The sequence below is a fragment of the Metschnikowia bicuspidata genome, assembly GCF_001664035.1.
Source record: "Metschnikowia bicuspidata var. bicuspidata NRRL YB-4993 chromosome Unknown METBIscaffold_6, whole genome shotgun sequence".
NCBI lineage: Eukaryota > Fungi > Ascomycota > Pichiomycetes > Serinales > Metschnikowiaceae > Metschnikowia > Metschnikowia bicuspidata.
In genome coordinates, this window is record NW_017387736.1 from 317715 (window position 1) to 338571 (window position 20857).

General features: G+C 49.0%; 6 protein-coding genes across 6 annotated transcripts; 3 read left to right on the forward strand and 3 right to left on the reverse strand.

Moving 5' to 3' along the window:
- Positions 1-4413: 4413 nt before the first annotated feature.
- On the forward strand, positions 4414-5091 carry RPS5 (40S ribosomal protein uS7; the record flags this gene model as incomplete). The annotated part of the gene is made up of 1 exon (XM_018859086.1): positions 4414-5091. One exon carries the CDS (start codon positions 4414-4416, stop codon positions 5089-5091), a length of 678 nt encoding a protein of 225 aa, XP_018710063.1.
- A 685-nt stretch (positions 5092-5776) lies between these two features.
- Positions 5777-8078, reverse strand: METBIDRAFT_73682 (uncharacterized protein; the record flags this gene model as incomplete). The annotated part of the gene is made up of 3 exons (XM_018858419.1): positions 5777-6340; positions 6369-7751; positions 7800-8078. The coding sequence occupies 3 exons, from the start codon at positions 8076-8078 to the stop codon at positions 6260-6262; spliced, it is 1743 nt and encodes a 580-aa protein (XP_018710064.1). The 3' UTR covers positions 5777-6259.
- Positions 8079-11536: 3458 nt separating this feature from the next.
- On the forward strand, positions 11537-12832 carry VPS4 (AAA family ATPase; the record flags this gene model as incomplete). The annotated part of the gene is made up of 1 exon (XM_018857990.1): positions 11537-12832. The coding sequence occupies one exon, from the start codon at positions 11537-11539 to the stop codon at positions 12830-12832; it is 1296 nt and encodes a 431-aa protein (XP_018710065.1).
- A 60-nt stretch (positions 12833-12892) lies between these two features.
- METBIDRAFT_45826 (uncharacterized protein) lies at positions 12893-13771 on the reverse strand (the record flags this gene model as incomplete). Its single annotated transcript, XM_018857964.1, has 1 exon — positions 12893-13771. One exon carries the CDS (start codon positions 13769-13771, stop codon positions 12893-12895), a length of 879 nt encoding a protein of 292 aa, XP_018710066.1.
- An 887-nt stretch (positions 13772-14658) lies between these two features.
- On the reverse strand, positions 14659-14946 carry METBIDRAFT_46206 (mRNA splicing protein; the record flags this gene model as incomplete). Its single annotated transcript, XM_018858007.1, has 1 exon — positions 14659-14946. A coding segment is annotated over one exon (288 nt), but the record flags the coding sequence as incomplete, so codon positions are not given.
- Positions 14947-15236: 290 nt separating this feature from the next.
- Positions 15237-17076, forward strand: METBIDRAFT_216363 (GPI-anchor transamidase subunit). The gene has a single exon (XM_018855089.1). It carries the CDS (start codon positions 15462-15464, stop codon positions 16740-16742), a length of 1281 nt encoding a protein of 426 aa, XP_018710068.1. The 5' UTR covers positions 15237-15461; the 3' UTR covers positions 16743-17076.
- The last annotated feature ends 3781 nt before the right edge of the window (positions 17077-20857 follow it).

The window sequence follows — 20857 nt, forward strand, 5'->3', positions numbered from 1 at the left end:
AAAAAAAAAAAAAATCGACATTTGGCACGTATCTGGGAGCTAGTTAGCTTGGAGTTTCATTTGTATAGTTTTGTTCCTTAAATCAGATGAATTTACCATGAATCTACCAAAAAAAAAAAAAAAACCAAGAATAAAGAAGTGTACATAAAATGCCCATTGCGCCTTGGTGTGCAATAAATAAAAACAACGTGAATATCCATAAGGGCGTGAGGACCGTGAAGTGTTTTTGAAGCCAAATTTGCAGGTCTCATGGGGGAATGATATCCGATACGACCTTCTGAATATCATTGATTACCCTTGTGGACTTGCTACTGCTCGTTCGAAAATAAATCGACGCAAAGAAGAAAATTTTCAACCTAACAAAGAAACATAAACAACGAACATATGACGGCATGCGCTTTGATGGGACCGATTTGACTAGTCAATAGGGGAGCATGGCATCAAGATTTTGGACTGGGAACGAAAGTCCCTCATATCGACGTCTCACATGAAGTGGGACAATTTGTAAGAGCCGGCATGGTTTGGGCTCGAGTCTACAAGCCCCATTTGAGAACGTGCTACTCTGTTTGTTTTTATTTTTCACTGCACGATACTACTAGACGTATCTTTGCCATGAAGCAAGATGAAGCAATACATGGTTGAAGAATAGTTTCTTGCACATCGCTCTTGAGTCTCCTTCATCCTGAAAGGTGTCTTCAAAGTCAGTATATTTTTCTATGGTACTCAGAATGAATGGGCCAATTCGAGCTTGCAGGGGATTGTGTTACTCTTGAGCCTCCCAGAATGTTTGAGCAAAAGTTTCCGATGAGGGCAGTGACAATCGCAATTGATTCGCAGGAGAGCCGAATGTTCTTGATACTTAGAAGCTGTCATATGTTTGGACAATATTGTACCCAAGAAGCGCACACAGCTTCTATACCGAAGCCACCTTGGAGGCTTAGCACTCTCAAACATTAGCCTTGACTAATAGAATCAACATTATATCACTGTGAAATATGTATCGACATATTGCTCATGTTTGTTCAATTCCCATTCACGATTTTACGGTGAACGTTGGGCCGTGCCACCGAACAAAAGCTGGGACCTCACTTTCAATGGGGCCCTTCTCGGATGAATCTCCATACGATCTACAAAGCATCTGTTGTATTAGTCTTATTAAAAAAGTACACATATCCACGCCCATCTAGAAAATGGCATCCAAGGTGCAGCACAAACACAAGGCAGCCAAACAACCCATCAAGCAGTTACTGTTATTGTTGCTCGGCTTCTGCTGTTGCACATAGTACGGCTGCTGAGGCTGCTGCTGGTAGTAGCCTCCTTGCGGTGGGCCTTGATAATAACCTCCTTGAGGAGGGCCTTGTTGGTAGCCTCCTTGCGGGGGGCCCTGTTGATAGCCTCCTTGTGGAGGACCTTGTTGATAGCCTTGTTGGTAAGAGGGCTGTTGGGGAGGCGCGTAGCCTCTGGACATTTGGGCATTAGATGAAGAGGCACCATTTGGGGCACCTGAGGTTTTGGCGTCCCAGCTAGGAGGAGGGCCTGTTGGAGGCTTATAGGTGGACATTTGTTAGAGGGTTGGTGAGAATTCGAACCTGGGGGTGGACAGGTCGACCAAATAAATACACGGGCGACGTGTGTGCAGGACCACCAGATTACAATCTCATATGAGGACATTCAGCCATGGTTTTTCTGGCGGACAGCTACTTCATGAATTTTGGATCAGACCTGTGCTTGTAGCCTTCTCAGAGTGATTATTTTCCTGCTAATCCGGACGTTACTCGAGGTCTTGGTTCATTTAATACGTGGCCGTACTTTAAAACTCGCAGCGTAAATACGAACTGCGCCGCGCAGTGTGACCGGTGATCATACTGCGAAAGACGCAGGCTATCGCGGGTGTGGGGAGAGGTTTTGAGCAAAAGTATGGGGAAGACAGAAGATACTGATGGGCGGTACGGATTTTTCTCCGTAAGACCAGTGAGCAAATATTTGACGAAGGATACAGCAGATGGTGTATTTGTAGGAATCAGCATCAAGAGATTGACCGCTAAAACCGAAAAGGGTCATGCGATATACTGTTCTGCTTTGCGGTCGATGGAGCGGCATAGATTAAATGCGCTAGCTCACTAAGATTGAATACAGTATTGAACATCGATAGTTCTGCTAGGGTCAAAAAAAAAAGTTCTATCTGAAGTCCGCAAATTCCAAATCCAAAACATGGCTATTAGTGATTGTCTGACACAAGCTGCATGCTAGTGATTTGTTGACTCCGAGTCGCAGGTCGCTTAACCGTGGTCACGTGCGCTGCTTATTATCAAAAGACGTTCAAGGCTGAATTCCCAGAACAAAAGAGCCAATGACTCGACTTCAATCAGAAAAAGGCTAAAGAATTCAAACAGAAGCGAGCTGAGCAACATCTACTGGGTCGGGATTATCAGAGTGACTGGTTTGTTGCGAAGAATCACAGCATGCATTGTTCGAGTGCTACTGAAGCCTTGAATCCGTAGAACACTAAAAAAGCAGAGCGACAGTATAACTGAAAATATGATGCACTTCGTCTTCAGAGTAAATACCACCAAAGCCGCTCACTTTGTATGGACCAAGACACTTGGAACGCAGCTTTACAGACATCATGAAAGAACTAGTATGAGTATAGATCATGGTATTTCGTCATGAGCAGTTCGAAGTTGCGAACTGTTTGAAATTGAAATGCGCACGGGTTTAGATTGCACCGGACACTGATCGCCACCTCTCAATAACATTCAGGTCATTAAGTTTTCGCGAAGTTACTTAAAATTATTTAGTTCAAGTGCAAAGAACTGATGATCGATTTGGACCGGAGAGACCTGTTGTGATTGAGACATCAAGGATTGTTTCTGAACACAATAATACAGAATTAAGATATACATGGAATGGAAAAACGGATGCAGTAAAAATCTTAGACTGGATTTTGAAATTAGCTTCCCCCCTCCCATGACTGCAACTAGCGGGTAGTGGCGGTGGTAGAGGATAATTGGTTCATTTGCCGAGGGGAGCCATTCTACATGGTTTCCTATTATAGTCTTGTGTTCTACAAACAATTGGCTTAGTCTTGGAGTCTCCACCACTAGCCATCTTCCGTGAAAAAATCTTGTTCATACTATCATAGAATGTACATTCAGCTTCGAGGCTCAGTATAACCGAAACACAAGAATTGATACTCGGGTTTCCCACATAAGACTGCAGCATTGAATAGTCCGAGGAGAGCAACAGGGGAAAATCACACAGCGGAAATTTTTCTCATAGTCAAAAGAGATATGCACGACTCTGAATTGTACTTTGATGACTAACCATGGCATTCTTTTTGCAATTTGTTTTTCAGGATTATATGGGCTTTACAGACGAGCATTTTGCATTGACACATATTCCATGTGTGGTCGTAAACTTGCAACGAAAACAGAAAAACTCAAAAATAGCTTGGAGAATAAGGCCCATATTCGAGCACTTCTCAAAGTCTGATATCCAAAGAGTTTGTGGGCTCTTAGATTGGAAGCACTCTACACAATATCTCGAGCCCGCGAATTAGGCAACAAGACGTGCAACACTGCGGTGATCGACGACGAACTGTACATGTAGGCTTTTATGCATAACCACAGCAGCAGCTATGGTTCCAGTAGTAGTTTAATCTCTGATCCTCTAGAATCTTCATTCTCACCCTATAGTTTCTGTCATCGTAAATCTCGATACTGGCATAAGCTGCAAACAGACTGAGGTTTACACAGGGGGCGGTCTAGAATATACATTGCCTAATTGGTGCGAAGAAGTAAAAACGTAGATAAAAATTTTCAGTGCCTATATGCCGGCCGACCATATACCCCAGCATTTGCAATCGGGCCATAGGCTCCAAAACAAGACACGAATACACGGCTGCATCACAGTTCTGGAGAGCCTGAGATCATCTGGACTGATTGAAAAGAGCCCGTCCCTCAAAAAGTCGAAAAAACTGGCGATTCTGAAATTTGCAGCATCTGCCGTTCGTAGGGTAGCGCAGACAGTAGATTGCCGATCCCAGGTCCCAGTAAACGCCTACAACCAGATTCCGGGAAGCAAATTGAGCAGAAAATCGTAATCACACAGCCTCAAAAGGACATAAAACATGCTTCTACCCACTTTCCCGGGCGTTTCCACAAATCGGGCACCGCCGCTTCCCGAAAGTAGGGCATCACGTGCGCACGCACAGGGCACGGCTGGCGCGAGCCCTAGCCCAATGCGGCAGGCGTGCTGGGGTGTTCCGCAGAAACAGTGGTGTCGCACACATCTCAGCACGGCGGCCTGCACACAGACCCGCGACACCAGGCAAATTTTCGCCCATGGCCCGAGCTCCATTTCACAGTGATTTCTGAAGCCCTTCTCTTTTTTTCCCCAGTACCGGAAGTAAACATGTCTGACGTCGAGGAACAACAACAGCAAATCGAAGAGCCAGTTGTGCAACAAGAGTTGCAGTTGGTTGAGTTGGCCACGCCAATCCCAGCCGATGTCCAGGCTGCCCAACAAGAGATCAAGTTGTTCAACAAGTGGTCTTTTGAGGATGTCGAGGTCAAGGACGTTTCCTTGGTCGACTACGTCCAGATCAGATCTCCTGTGTTTGTGTCTCACACTGCCGGCAGATACGCCTCCAAGAGATTCAGAAAGGCCCAATGTCCAGTTATTGAGAGATTGACCAACTCCTTGATGATGAACGGTAAGAACAACGGTAAGAAGTTGAAGGCCGTCAGAATCGTCAAGCACGCCCTCGAGATCATCAGCGTCCTCACCGAGCAAAACCCATTGCAGGTTGTTGTCGACGCCGTCGTCAACTCCGGTGCCAGAGAGGACTCCACCAGAATCGGTTCCTCCGGTACTGTCAGAAGACAGGCTGTTGATGTGTCTCCTTTGAGAAGAGTCAACACCGCCATTGCTTTGTTGACCATTGGTGCCAGAGAGGCTTCTTTCAGAAACATCAAGACCATTGCCGAGTGTTTGGCCGAGGAGTTGATCAACGCTGCCAAGGGTTCCTCCACCTCTTACGCCATCAAGAAGAAGGACGAGTTGGAGAGAGTTGCCAAGTCTAACCGTTAAAGACGTCCACCAAATATTGTATATTTTCATAAAGTCATTAATCTGAATTCTGGGGTTGCGTTCGTATTGTGTTCTTTTGGTTTGTCTGTGGTCTTTTGGCCTGCTAGTAGATCGTGCTGGCCCTTGTGTGTCTGCCATGATTATAGATATTTGCATTGTCATAAGCGATGTCTACGGTTTGGGCGGGCTTAGAATTGGCATTTTCACTGTTTTAGAACTGGTGTCGGGACTGTTATAATTGGCATTGGCGCAGGTACTACTGGTATTCGCGCTTGTATTAGCACTGACATTAGCTCTTATATTAGCACTGACATTAGCTCTTATATTAGCACTGACATTAGCTCTTATATTAGCACTGACATTAGCTCTTATATTAGCACCTGTACCAGCACTTGTATTAGCAATGGAATTAGTATTGATATTAAAACTGATATTAATATATTACTGGTACTAGCACTTATATGAGGACTTACAAAAACAATTATATTGGCACTGACATAAGCACCGACATTAGTACTGACATTCGCACCGACATTTTCACTCAATTTAGCACTTATATCAGCACTAGCCTTAGCACCTATAAGCACTGACATTAGCCCTATTCTCAGCACTTATATTATCATTTACATTAGCATTAGCACTGCTCCCAGCATTGTAGCATCACTGGGATTGCCACTATTGCAATCGGAATCAGAATCATTTTCATCAGCTCTATTAATTTTACGTATCTCTTCCTGGGCCCTAGTCTAACAGCTGTTACAAGCACAACTCTCGTCACTCAACACTAAGAACAATGATGTTTCACGCTGTGCTCCAACGCATACATGTCTCAGTATTCTCTTGAGCCCTTGGAGCGTATACGCAAGCGTATGTCATCGGGAGAGTAGCACCTGCTGTGAGATGGGCATATGAGGACCATACAAACTTGAAGAACCCGAGTGCCATTACAGCTTTCTTTGATCTACAATTTCTGATTTCTTTTACTCTCGTTTGAAATCAAAGGGGTGGAATAGGTGTATCACGGACGGAAAATAGCTCCCTGAATTCTTGCTGATTTAGAGACTTGCCAGGTACCAGTCGCAACCAAGATAACATGAACCGTCTATAGCTCACAAACCTACTATCAACGGCCAAAGGGACCCCTGAAATACGCCAGCATCCTCTTTCGCTAGACGCGGATCGGGTAGAACATCCGGAGCACAAAGTACACGGGATTCGCTCCCAAGAGCTGATTGTATCTATCAACCCTCTTGAAGAACTTCCTCCGGTTCTAGCACATTAGTCGCAGTCTTTTCTTCTTCGCTGGCAATCCCCGGGTTCGGGCATGTTTCATTACCAGGCTGAGAGATCTGTCCCAAGTGCTCCTCTGCTTGTTTTCGTCTTACCATAAGAGTCTGGCGAATCAACCATTCTCTATTGAAGATCATCAACAACGCCGCAAAAAAGAAGCAACAGCCCGTGAAGATCTGCGCGTGGCGGTAGGACTTGGCACCGGCATCCACTTGTAATTTGAGCGCAATGACTTCTGCTGGAAGCGAGAAAACCGACACTATGATATTAAGCCCTCCCCACGCCGCAGGGATTTTCTCGGGAATACCCCGAAAGGCAAGAATGTCATAGGCTAGAGATTGGGCCATCAAACTGCCAATTCCAACGGGTCCGCCAATGAAGGTAGCAAGCAACATGATCGACACATACGACGTGGCGTTCAACCAAAACGCAGTCAGGAGAATCCCCACGTATAGACAGATGACAATTGCGGTATTGTTACGGCCGAAAGAATCGCCGAAATTGCCAATGAGCGGTCTTCCCACCACTTGCAGCGCGTTCAAAACAGCCAAGATGTTGGAGCTCTGCGTGTGCGACATGCCCACTGAAGTTGCAACAGCTGCAAACGAATACAAAATGATGACGTAGCCAAGCAAGACAATGCCAAACCACACGCCGGTGATGAACAAGGGCCAGTGCAAGAAGATCTTGAAGTTGAACACGACTTTGGACGTGTTCTTGACAAAGGCCCAATTGAGCGTGTTTTTATAAAGCACCTTCTGCTTGTTCCTGGGCCTCAAGAAGAGGGTGCCAAAAAGTGAAATGACCAAGTTCATGAGCCCCGCGGTCCGCAACGCCCATTTCTGGTCACCTGTGTTTTGTATGATGCTATTGAGCGCCAAACTGTAAACCAACCCACCCAAGCCGGCACCGGACACGGCTATGCCCATGGCCAAAGCCTTGGATTTGTCGAACCAAGTCGGAATCACAAGGGTGCCCGGGATGAAAATCAAGGAGAACGAGATCCCGATAAGCACACCCTGGCACATGAAAATCTGCCAGAGCTGCGTGCATTCTGCCGCCAATAGATAGCCCAAAGTCTGGATGCAGATTCCGGTCACTAGCACGGGCGTCTGGCCAAAGACTCGCACAGCGAGAGTACTGAACGGCGCCAAGAGCTGGGCCAAAAACACCACCATGCCGCCCATGAGCGCAAAGTCATATTTGGACGCGCCGGGAAAAGAATCCGAGCTCAAGTAGTAGTTCAAAAAGATGCCAAACGCAGCGTTGGTGCCCCATGTCAGAAACACCATGAGCATGACTAGAACCGCCTGCCAGAACGCAAACGCACCGTCTACTGGGTGATCGGATTTCTCCAAGTGGGTTTCGTCCTCGCCGCTGCTGCTGTTTTCTGTTCCGCCTCGTGTATCCTCCAGCACTTTGGAAGGCACGCATTCGAGCTGTTTGGCCAAGAGAGCCTCGGGCTCCATGTTGTTGCAGTACGACTCGTACTGCTCCGAGTCAAGGTCCCGGTCATCTCGTATGCCCAGAATGATTCTGCTTATCTCCGAAAGGTGCGTTGGGTTTCTGGTGAGCCGCAGTGATTTGCTCGAGTTTTTAGACACCACTTTATGAAGCCCGTCGTGGTCATCGAGTGCCTGGGGAACATAGTTCTCCGTCTTGAACAGCTCAAGCGACGTGAGAGAATGGGCCAGCATATTCGAAAAAAAAAAACAGGACTTTTGAAAATGTCCCGGGCTGGCTTGTTCGAAGTTGGATGTGTAGAAATTCGTACTGGGTCGTTTGCACTAGTGCCCTATGTAGATTTTGAGGCCAGTGCAGAGAGCCCGTTTTGCAGTGGACCTGAGAACAGAATTGATGATGTTTTCGGAGCTCGATGCTAGGTATCTGAATGCCTAGATGCAGAGAAAAGAAAAGTAATGGATGCGAAAAGTTGAACACTTATGGTCGCTCTTGCTTGCGAGATGACTAATAGGTCTAAGGCTGGGAAGAACACCACGGCATTGTTCAAAACCATAGCTAGCCGCATCGCGACATACCCAATGAGGAAATTAGAGGCGCGGTTCCGATCTACGCTCTCCATAAATGGGGGTGTGGGCGGAAACTCGTGCCGAGGCCACTTTGGGCCCAGAGCCCGAGGAATACTGGATTGCTGTATCCTTAGGATGCTATTAATGCCGTCTTGCGCGAGCAATCGTAAAAATATCCAGATTGCAAACTATTTCATCTACGCGGAAATAGGTCGCTATTGGCGCCACGCGGTGGTCCTTCACATGGTGCTTTCCAGTTGGGGCCGTAAACCACGTCCGGCCAACAATTACATGAATTCTATCCGCTTGCCTAATTCTTTACTACCAAGCAGCTGCTTTTGCTGAGGAATCACTGATCATGTGACTTTAGTTTTTTGTGAGCCAACGCCACCAGCGGCCAGACCATGTGTGCTCTATTCTCGTATTGCCCCCGAAAACGGGTATCTGCAGTCCATGACAGCTCACGCCTCGTGTCTCACCGGGAAAATGTTGCGCTGACATTTCGGGTCCCAAGTAGCTCCAGTATAGACAAAACCAGGGGTTTACATGGATGCGACATTCCATAACTGGTGGTACGCTAGAGAATAACACAATTTGTATGTCCAAGGAAAATTGTGTGACGCAGGGGACTGAAGCTTACTGATGTATATTATTTGGAGCGGTCCAAAAAAGGTTTCAGCAAGAGCAGAGAGCCAGAGACTTGTAAAGGGGATGTTTCCGATTATTCTTTTGAAAGAAAAGGGCGAGGTACCATTGTACACAAGATTGAGCCTTTGTAAATCACACGAATTTTATGACTTCAGGATGCAAAGGATAGGCCATAAAAAAGTAAACAAAAAACTTTAGGTCTAACGCAAGTATGTCGACCGACAGTTGGGTATGTTCCAGTTAGGCTACAAGCATCGGTATGTGCAAACCTCGAGCATGGCCAAACATAACAATGATCACAAGATTCGTAGAAAGCACGAAAAGAAATTGGTGAATGATGCCTCTAATGTAACTATAATGTGTCCTATCTCCCCCAAGTTTAACTGAGACTAACGTAGGTGTAGATGCAACATACCCGTGGGACTACAGGCGCAATTACTACACCCGCGGCAATATCCTGCGTACCACCACGGCGCCCGCGGCACGTCGCATATTCAGCCGGTTTCGAAAGCACAAGTGCCTGCATGTCTTCTAGCCCTATTCAATTAGCAAGGTTGCTCCCAGGCTAAAACGGGTCTTGGGCAAGCATGTTCGAGTTTCTTTTAATCCAACCGCCTTGGTCTGAGAACCGATATGTTGCGAACCCAATGTGCGGCCGGACGTGCGATTTTTGGTCCAATCCGCCTTTTCTCGTGAAGTGGCTTTAGTTCTTGTTCACATACGTCCCCTGCGATATTGACTTCGCGGCACTCATTTAAATTCGGTGGAACACTGCCTTTGATATTGTCCATGAGTCCAAACTGGGTTTTGAGATGGGAAGTGCAATAACTGTCAGCCGGCAAACCAAGACACCAGTCGTGAAAAAACGTCTTGAATCTTGTGAGCATACGTGGACGCAGGCGTTTTGTTCCAGAAATAAAACTGTTGCTTACTTCTGCGGGGATTAAGTGAGCATATACGTCTATCTAATATAAGAAGGAGCGCGCGAAAAGCGTATCACTGCTCGTGTTTGAAACCAAAGAAACACAATGACTAGTTTGGCTTCTATCTCACCGGGAGTCTAGGTAGGAAAGTATGTAGGGCCTACTCAGCACGAGTGGTACACCCTTTAATAGAGCATATGGTGCGACTCACCTGAAGAGTATTTCTAAAATGTTGGCAGTGGTTGATATTGATTAATAACGTGGGGAAGGAGGCCAGAGATTCCCCACATCAAAAAGCATAAGGTCGTTGATTTGGTCATGAAAGATTCTTCGAGAACACCGCTTTATTTCACGAGGCTGCCTCCATGCAGAGAAAGTGTCAAAGGGCGTGTGTAGAGCCTGCTGTCGGAGACGTGGCGGTTCAGAAAGCGTGGTGGCTGCTGGCAAAATCTGCAAAAGGCCTTGAACGGAGCCGAGCAGACCAAAACAGGGCTAGTTTGACGAGGCCGCACTTTTACGATCTCTGCTGATAATGAAGGAGCCTCTGGAGATCAATGAGCATTCTTGTAGAGCACGATATGACGGATTTTCTAGATTCCGGGTTTTTGAGCCGGCAGGGCAAAAAATCAATTTCCGGGGACCTTGGGTCTCTGCTCTATGCCGTAGGCCCCAGGAGGACCAAAACGCGAGTGCGCCCACTGGCCCGACACGAGAATAGAGGTGCCCACTATGACCACGTGCTTCTTTGAAGGCTTCCTCTGGCCCAAACCAGAATGTGATTATTTTGGATATCGGAGGCAGGCTGCCTGGCCGGGGCGTTGTCACGAAGAAGGAGTTTGCAGGCTTTGGCAGGCTTTGGCAGGCTTTGGCAGGTGCGGTTTTCTGGATCGCAGGAACTTCTGGGGTGTTCCTGGATGGCAGGACCTGGAGGATTATTTGCCGGCTGCAAACTTGTTTCCTGGGGGGTTTAGCCGGTTGCAAATTTATTTCTGGGATTCTGGCCGGTTGCAAATTATTGGGATTATTTGTCGGGGTGCAAATTATTTCGGGGATTATCTGTCGGCTGCAAATTATTTTGGGATTCTAGTCGGCTGCAATCTGTTTCCTGGCCCTAACCGCAGGGTTTCTGGGGATTTTCTCGAGGGCACCGCCCGCGAGCACGGGGCCTCTGCCTAAAGCCGGGCCACCATTCGCGGCACGTCCCCGCGGCCCGTCCGGGCCTGGGGTGCCGTCTCCTATAGACATGCGGGCGTTTTCCACGGGCCCGGCCCCAGACGCCCCGGAAAAAACAGGGCCGCCAGCTGGCGCCAAGGAGAACACGCACCGCCAAGCCAGCGGGCACCGGGCCGCCGGTTGTCATTTGGCCGTGGCCTTTTCCAGCCCACTAATAGGGCCGCCATTCGCAGGAAAGGGCCCCGGCCGCGCACTGGGGCCTGGTCGTGCGCCGCCGCGCCGCGCTATCGAGCCTGTCCTGTTATCAGCTGGCCCGGCGGGAACCACCAACTCGGCCCCAACAAAAACAACAAACCCCAACCCCACCGCCCTTCTCCTACCATGTCCGGGGCAGCAGAATTTCTCAACAAAGGCATCGACCTCGTGCAGAAGGCCATCGAGGCCGACACGGCCACGCGCTACGAGGAGGCGTACAAGCTCTACTACAACGGGTTGGACTACTTGATGCTCGCGTTGAAGTACGAGAAGAACCCGAAGTCCAAGGACCTCATCAAGTCCAAGTTCACGGAGTACTTGACGCGCGCGGAGCAGCTCAAGGACCACTTGGAGAAGCAGCAGGCGCGGGCCGGCCTGGGCGAGCTGTCGGCGGGCGGGTCCACCAAGGCCAAGAAACTGGGCGGCGATGGCGACGAGGACGACGCGGACACAAAGAAGCTCCGCGGCGCGTTGGCCGGCGCCATCTTGCTGGAGACGCCCAACGTCAAGTGGAGCGACATTGCCGGCTTGGACGCGGCCAAGGACGCGTTGAAGGAGGCGGTGATTCTCCCGGTCAAGTTCCCGCAGTTGTTCACCGGCAACCGCAAGCCCACGGCGGGCATTCTCTTGTACGGCCCGCCCGGCACGGGCAAGTCGTTCTTGGCCAAGGCCGTGGCCACGGAGGCCAACCTGACGTTCTTCTCGGTGCTGTCGTCGGACCTCGTGTCCAAGTGGATGGGCGAGTCCGAGCGCTTGGTCAAGCAGTTGTTCACCATGGCGCGCGAGAGCCGCCCGGCCATCATCTTCATCGACGAGGTCGACGCGTTGTGCGGCCCGCGCGGCGAGGGCGAGTCCGAGGCGTCGCGCCGCATCAAGACCGAGCTCTTGGTGCAGATGAACGGCGTGGGCAACGACGCCGGCGGCGTCTTGGTGCTCGGCGCCACCAACATCCCCTGGCAGTTGGACGCGGCCGTGCGCCGCCGCTTCGAGCGCCGCATCTACATCGCCTTGCCGGACGCGGACGCGCGCCGCCGCATGTTCGAGTTAAACATCGGCGACGTGCCCTGCGAGTGCTCGCCCCAGGACTTGCGCGTGCTCGCGGACATGACCGACGGCTACTCGGGCCACGACGTGGCCGTGGTGGTGCGCGACGCGTTGATGCAGCCCATCCGCAAGATCCAGCAGGCCACCCACTTCAAGCGCGTGGGCGCGGACCGCGCCCGCTTCACGCCCTGCTCGCCGGGCGACGCCGGCGCCACGGAGATGAGCTGGCTCGACGTCGACACGGACGCGCTCCAGGAGCCCGAGTTGACCGTCAAGGACTTCATCCGCGCCATCAAGAACAACCGGCCCACGGTCAACGCCCACGACATCGAGAACCACACCAGGTTCACCCACGACTTCGGCCAGGAGGGCAACTAGGCCCGCCCGCAGGAAACTCCAAGCCGCGCGCGGCCGTGCATTACGGGGGTCTATGTAGCGCTACTTCCGCCCGGGCGACTGTTCCCGCATCCGCGCCGCGAACAAGTCCTCCTCCGCGGAAAGGTCCTTCTCCGCGAACAGGCCCGCCTCCGCGCCGCTCTTGATCTTGGCGGCAAACAAGTCCTCGCCGTCGTCCTCGGCCCGCGCGTACGTGCCGCGCCCACGGGCCTCGCCGCCGCGCCGCGCTACCCGCGGCCTCGTGCGGTCCGGCTCGCCGTGGAGCAAGTAGTACCGCGAGTACGCCGCGGCGTTCTTGACCTTGCGGTCCGACTGCAACGCCTGGCGCACGTGCAACACCACCGGGCTGCCGTCCTCGTCCATCGCGCTCTGCTTCTGCTCCTCGAGCTCGGCCTTCTTCGCCTGGAACAAGTCCTGCCCGTCGGCGAGCTCCTTGAGCTGCTGGCGGTGCTGGTGGTAGGGGACCGCCGCGGCGTATGGCCGGGCCCGCCGCTCCTCGACCAACGCCGCCAAGAACGGCGCCGAGAACGCGGGCCCGCCGGCGTCGGGGCCGCCCGCGGTGTTTTCCACGGCGGGCCACTGCTCGCTCAAGCGCTGCAAGGCCCGGAGGCTGTCCGCGTGCGTCTTGAAGAGCACGTTGGCGCTGGAGTCGTCGACCCACTGCACCCGGAACCACACGGGCTCGTCCTGCCTGCGGTACTCCGGGCCGTCCGACTCGACGTTGAGGTACAAGTCGACGAACGCCTCGATCTCCTCCGTGGATAAGTTGTCCACGCCGCGTATGTGCACAGCGTCGGGGCGCAACGTCTCGCTGACGCCGCCCACGTCTACCTCGGCTGCCTGCCGCGCAAGCAACTCTTTCTGCTCGTTTTCGCCGGCAATGGTGCGGGTCATGAACCCTCCATACGGTGCTGGCTCCATGGCTTGGGTATGTCGGGCGAAGAATCGGCGAGGTGCGCGCGATGTTCATGGCGCTGGCCTGCGCGCAGTCCCGGTATCCATGGGCCACGGGCCCCGGACGGCCTCGAAATAAAAGCATGTCACAGGTTTTGGAACGGAGTCCGGCCGCGACTCCTTGTGTTCTAGAATGCTGCTCATTGTCTTTTTCGGGCGTTTTTTTTTTTCGCTCGGAGCCTGTGCCGGCTCATGATGTTCCTTATCTATCGCACCATCGCACGGTACTGATGATCTGTTGCTGGAATACACTACGTCTGGTCGTGACAATCCTATTAGATGCCGGCGGTGGACTCAAGGGTTCCCCTTACAAAATATACATGCGCCAGACTCTGGCTGACTGTTAGAATAGACACGCTTGGGTAATGTAAATAACGGCCCAGCCAGGACCGTGGAGAAGGCCTTCAGATAGTTCCTCGAGCCACGCATGTCCTTTGGGTGCCACATGTGGATTGCGCGTGGCTCAGGCGTATCTCGGGCCTTACATCCGGTCTATTTAGGACGGCGCCTGGGTAGTGTGGATACTTCTGCGTAGGCTGTTCTTGTTTATTAGCTGGAGGGGGTTTTCTTGCTTTGCATAAGGCAGTCCTACTTTTAGTCCAATACCCGGTGTTGCGCCGGTCTCGTGGAGAGACCATGCTGCCCTATTGGCGTCTACGCCGTTGTCATCCACGAGCCCTCTACCGGTATCAACTCTGAAAAAGGGCCCGAGAAGAGAGCTCAAAAAAAGCCGCGTCCCCCGTCTGAAGAACGAAACGCTTGTCCTCAGACTGCCAGCGGCAGTGTCTTAGGTTGTGGCGGGGATGAGGCGTCCCCGGCGATCGCAAGGCAGGTCACCAGGAACAACCTCTCGTCTAGGCCAGAGCCGTGTTTGTGTTTTCTCTCACGAAAAGCACGTTGTTGCATCGGATGAATATGTCCCCGATCTTGTCGCCCTCGTCGCCGGCGGGAGGCTCGCCGGTTTCAGAGGGCTCCGTGGCGTCCTGCTTGACTACTTCAGAAGCGTCCTCCAACTGTAGGTTCATGTAGTTGTCGATGGCCACGAGCGTACCTCTGTATTCCAACTTGTTCCACTTCAACCTGATCACTACAGGCTTGTTTAGGAGCGTTTTCAAAAACGGCTTGGGGTTGATGGGCTGGAACTGCCGGTGTTAGTATGGTGCTCAGAAATGGGCGCTGGCTCGGCAAGAAAAACGTACCGAAGACATGGTGAGGGGGCTGGCTTCACTCGATATATTAGGCGGGCGGGCGGTGGCTCGGGGTATGTTTCTGGCGTATACCGTGCAGACTCTAGCAAAGGAGAAGTTCCAGGCGTGAGCCCGGATGGGAACTTGGACGGCCCGTGCTCGTTTTCGCGCCAGGCCCTAGAAACAGGCCTGCTTTTTTTTTTCTGGCCCCGCGCCCCACGCTCGTCGCGCTAAACCAGGCCCTGGGGGTGCGCGGGCCCAGCCCGTCGACTCTGGCCCGCGGCCCCAGATACTTGCCCAAGAGAGCTCCAGAAACACCAGAAAACACCAGAGAACATCAGGAAAATACCAGACAAAACCACACAAAAACACACAACCACACAACCACACAACCACACAAACACACAAACACACAAACACACAAACACACAAACACACAAACACACAAACATAACCCCACGAAACGCCCAATGTCGCTACCGCTCGTGCTCCTCTCCGGGGCCGCCCTCCGCCTCGCGTTGCCTACGCTTTTCCCCCAAATCACCACCGTACTAGCGGCCACTGCTGAGGTGTCTACACCCATAGACTCGTTCCGCTCGCTCAAAGAGGCGTTTTTCTATTTGGACCATGGCATTGATGTGTACGACGGCGCCATCGTGCACCACCCGCCCTTGTTTGTGACGTTGATGAAATTGCTCAACGACGCCCTTCCGCCGCCATACAACGACTTCTTGTTCACGGCTCTCTATACTGCTCTCGACGTGGGAATCGCATACAAACTCACGCAATTGAACGCCTGGTACAACCAGCACCACTCGCGCAAAACAGGCCGGACGTTTGAGGGCGCCAGCGCCGGCTTGGTGGCCGCGTTCTACCTCTTCAACCCATTGCTTGTTTTGACCAACTGGGCGCACTCGACTGCGGTGTTCACGTACTTCTTGGTCGTGGAACTGTTGGTGCAGGCCGTTGTGGACAAGAACATCTACCGCGGCGCCATGGCACTTGGCGTGGCGTCGTATTTGTCGTTCAACCCAATCTACATGATAGCGCCGTACTTGGCCTTGGCGTACGCGGTGGCACCCGTGCGGGACTGGGAGACCCAGATCGTGAAGACGTTTGTGATTTTCTTCTTTTCCGTGACCAGCTTGCTCCTCGTGTCGTTCGCTCTCTACCCGCTGATCGACTTCCTCTACCTGTGCTACTGGTCCGTGATACTGTTTGAGAAAATCACGCCCAACTTGGGGCTCTGGTGGTACATCTTCACGGAGATGTTCGAGTTCTTCTCTCTGTTGTACAAGGGCATCTTCAACTTGTACAACTTTGTGTTTGTGGTTCCCTTCACGCTCCGCTTCTTCGAGTACGCCTCCGACAAAAGAACTGGCGACTCGTTCTTCGCCTTCGCTCTCTGTTTCCTCTGGATCTCCTTCTCGAAGTCCTACCCGATCATAGGCGATCTTGGTTTTTCCATCTCACTCTTCCCCATTTTCAAGAACACGGTGATCCCACACGCCAAGTTTTTGTCTATCACCACTCTCATGCTCATCACATGCTTGCTTTTGTCGCCCATTTTCTACTACTGCTGGATCGTGCTCGGAAACGGCAATAGCAATTTCTTCTACAGCATGAGCTTGGCCTGGGGCGTCATCCACGTGTTGCTCTTCTTGGATCTCATTTGGGGCAGATTGACCTTTGAGTACATTGAGACGAACAACGTGGAGAATGTTGAAAAACTCCGCTTGTCGCAAATTTAGATGCACATCGATGCGAACTAAAAACGGTAGCAGGTTGAACGGCATTCTTCCTTTTCGAATGTCAATGATGTGGGGATACTGGACACGTTCGAGCATGCCAGCTTGGAAAAGCCAGTCGACTTCGTAAACCTGCCTATGGTGTCCATATGCGCTTCGTAACCTATTTTGATACGGGCGTCTGTAAGTAGCCTAAAAATGTCTCTACTATTTATGCATAAGCGTGCTGGATACTAACTACGGAAAGGTTATGTCTTGTGGTCCGGAGCTTTCACGGGCCACAAAAACGTGGTGAGTAGAGAGTACTTTCTTGGTGTGTTTGTTTGTTTCTTCACAATCTATGCAATTTAAGGGGTTGGAGTTTTGAGAGCTTGTACTGTCGCCGCTGAGTAACAAAACGAGTTGAGGTCTAGGTCGAAAAAAATTTTATAAATGAAATTCAGGATGAGATTTTGAAAGATGAGACGTATTCGAAAATAAGCCTTTGGATGATGGCTTCAACAAGTCAAGTTTATTTTTTGGAACAATGGTTCTCCAGTCGGGTACCTCCCTTTTTCTTCAACAATTGCTGATCTACTTTAGTGACAAGATTGATAGTTTAATTAGCGACGACGACTACTGATGAGTATTACATGAGGTTAATCAACATAATTTCCACAAGCGCGAGCAGTTTTAATGACATGGTTGATACGGCTCATATGGCTTCAAACCGCTTATTGATATTTTCCACTGAATTTCCAAACAGTTGTGGCAACTTTGAGCTGTGTTTATGTTCAGCATCCCCGAGAATAGCAAGACAGAGTTGCGCGGTAGGATTTGTCCGACTGTTCTCCATCTCGAAACTGATGAGGGGTTCGTCAAAGTAATTGGCTTAAGCATTGGACCAGCCTTTTGAACGTGATGAAAAATATGCCATATATTTTGTTGTAACAATGTACAATCATTCTCTGCACCATTTCAAACAGACCGTACCAAGACTTGGACTGTTCTATTCAGAGAAGTTAGAACAATGACAAATGTCAATGCTATGGGGACTAGCTCGACGGGTTTCCCTTATGGATGGACTCTTTGAATAAGGAAAGTAGAATATACACAACTTTCTTTATCAAGAAGGGCAGCAAGGAAAGATCAGCAGAAGACAGTCGAGCGAGAAATTCAATGATACTGATTGACTTAGTGGTCATCAACACAAAAGGGGTACGGGATAGTGTTCTTGAGATATTTATGGTCTGGGATTTTTGGAGTAAATAGCTGTAATCACGAGTAAATCTACATTGTTCTGGCTAAGATATACGACGAGAGTAACGGATACCTAGTCCTTCTGCGTAGTACAGTTTTCATGTATATATGCATCAAAATTGATTCGGTACAGCCAACTTCTCGAATTCTTCTTGATTGAATGATACATTAATATTGATCAAATGATATAATTCTAAATGACGCCGACATTGGTTTTGGGCTTCAGGATCCAAGAGTTATTAGTTGAAAATCTGTTTCACTAACCATAGCAACCAGAAGGGAAAAACAAGAAGAGCTCGAGCCATGGGGAGGTATGGTTCAACAATTGACCGAAATTTATGGTGAAAATACCAAACCTAGAATGTTTATAAATTCAACCGACGTTATGGGCTGGGGGTACAGATCCGTCGACTTTGCTGATGGTGTACACACTGGGAGGACCTGGTGGTGAGTAAGAAACAAGCCTGTGCGGACGACTGTCGTATATGTGAAACGAATAGGACCAGCGCCCACCAGTTCAGGCAGCCTTGAACTAGATGTTGGTATCAGCATCAGAAACCACTATTGGGAAAACCATCCGGGCGGTCAATTATCTCGTCACCGTCAATGATATTCCCATTTACTAAACGTGTTTTAAATGATGAGTTTAACGGTTTAAAAGTAACGTCTCTGGAGAATTAATTTCCTGTAATTAGTATGATACACAAACTTGATACTCTTTACTCTGTAATAGTAAGCACCTTACGTATTAAGCAGAATATATCGGCGTGAGTATATCTTAAACTGTTCAAAGTGCATGTAATTTTATCTGAGGTAATAAAAGATATAAGAGTTTAATCTTATCATTACATATTAATCTAGTTATATGTAATGTCTTGATTAATGTTTTTTGTGTATATTATTATAGAGTTATGTACATATTTATCGGAAGTCTCACCCCCTCCTGGTGTATTACATTTAATTGTATTGTTATAACTAATTTATTTAGAACCAGAAATAGAAAATTCTCGATATTATGATATCCTCCTCGCCACCAATAATGTTACCTCCACCATCCAAGATAATCAGATCACGGTCGACAGTAGTTTTCATGATCACTACCAAAATTATAACCGACACCACTTCACCAGCATCAATAAAACTTATACCAGCGACAGTAATATTCATCACCATGAGCGATAATTACCACCATTGACAATCATTCTCATCATCAACAAGAAGATTATTACCTTCACCATTGCTATTAATTATCATCGCAATAACAACGTCATCGCCATCGACAACATTTCTTACCATCAGCATTAATACCGGCAACATCAATAATAAATACAACCATAGAAATATTGCCACCAACATCGACAATAATTCTTCCCATCAACAGTATAAACTCCACCATCCACGTAATTCTCAACGCCATCAATAATACTCACCATCACCATCAGTATTATTGCCACCACAATCAGTATTATTGCCATCACCATCGACCATAATTATCATCATCATCAATAATAATTGTATCACCATGGACGAAAATTCTTACGACCAGCAATATTGCCCAATAATCCCATCACCACCAGAAAAAGGGAACAGGTGTGATCGGAGTTGTATCACGGGAGTGATGGATGATACATACTGGTGGAAGCATTGTCGAGATGAGCAAAATACTTGAGAAAAATGATGCTGTTTTCATAGATGCCAGGAATGTAAAGTTAGACGATGTTATAAAAAACTTTGGCGAGGCCATCGCTCACAGATACGGTAATGGCGTATCTGCCCGAAATATTACTTTTTCTTTGGTCTAATATTGGCAAAATAGTTGATGCTGTGATTGGTTCATGAATTCGCATGATGGCTGAAAAAAACGACAAGGATTTATGAGGTAATGGGGTACATGCCGTGAAATGACGTGAATTGATTAGATGCTTTTTGTGTTGATTGCCAAATTTTGGGCACATGGCTGGATAGTCCGGTCGTGGTTACGAAAATACTGCCATCCAATGACATAATTCTCACCATCGATAATCCACAATCAATAGTGTTATTCTGCATAAGGTCAATACCACCATCGATAATAATTATACCATGGGCAATAATTTACCACCTCCAACAACCCTAATTAGTATCACCACCATCAGCTACCACCACCATAATAATCCCATCACTATCAATAAATGTCATCGTCGACTATAATCTCACCATCAGTTTTACCCCCATCATCATTGATAATGATTCTCACGAGCATAGTTCTCACCCCAATTACAATAATCTCACCATCAGTAGCACTGGCATCATCATCGATAATTCTCACGACAATAATTCTCATCCCATGCACCTCCACAACAATTCTCATTGCCATCAATAACCTTTTCCATCACCACACAGATATTACCACCGCCATCACTTCTCACCAGCAACGTTATTACCAGCAACATCGAAACTAACATCACCAAAGAAACTATGATCACCCACGTCGATGATGATTATGTCACCAAGACAAGAATTACCATCACCTATGACCGTAATTCTCACCTCAATACTTCTCACTTCATTCTCACCACATCAATAATTCTCACCATCTCACCACATCAATAATTCTCACCATCTCACCTCATCAATATTCTCACCATCACCAATAATTCTCACCTCACTAATTCTCCCCCACTATTCTCCCCCACTAATTCTCCCACACTAATTCTCCCACACTAATTCTAACCTCACTAATTCTCACCTCATCAATAATTCTCACCTCATCAATATTCTCACCATCACCAATATTCTCACCATCACCAATAATTCTCACCATTCACATTACTTCTCACCTCATCAAAAAATTCTCCCACACTAATTCTCACCTCACCAATATTCTCACCATCACCAAT

What these genes read in the sequence shown, in the direction of transcription:
- METBIDRAFT_216363 (XM_018855089.1), top strand. Translation starts at nt 15,462, where the DNA reads ATGTCGCTACCGCTCGTGCTCCTCTCCGGGGCCGCCCTCCGCCTCGCG.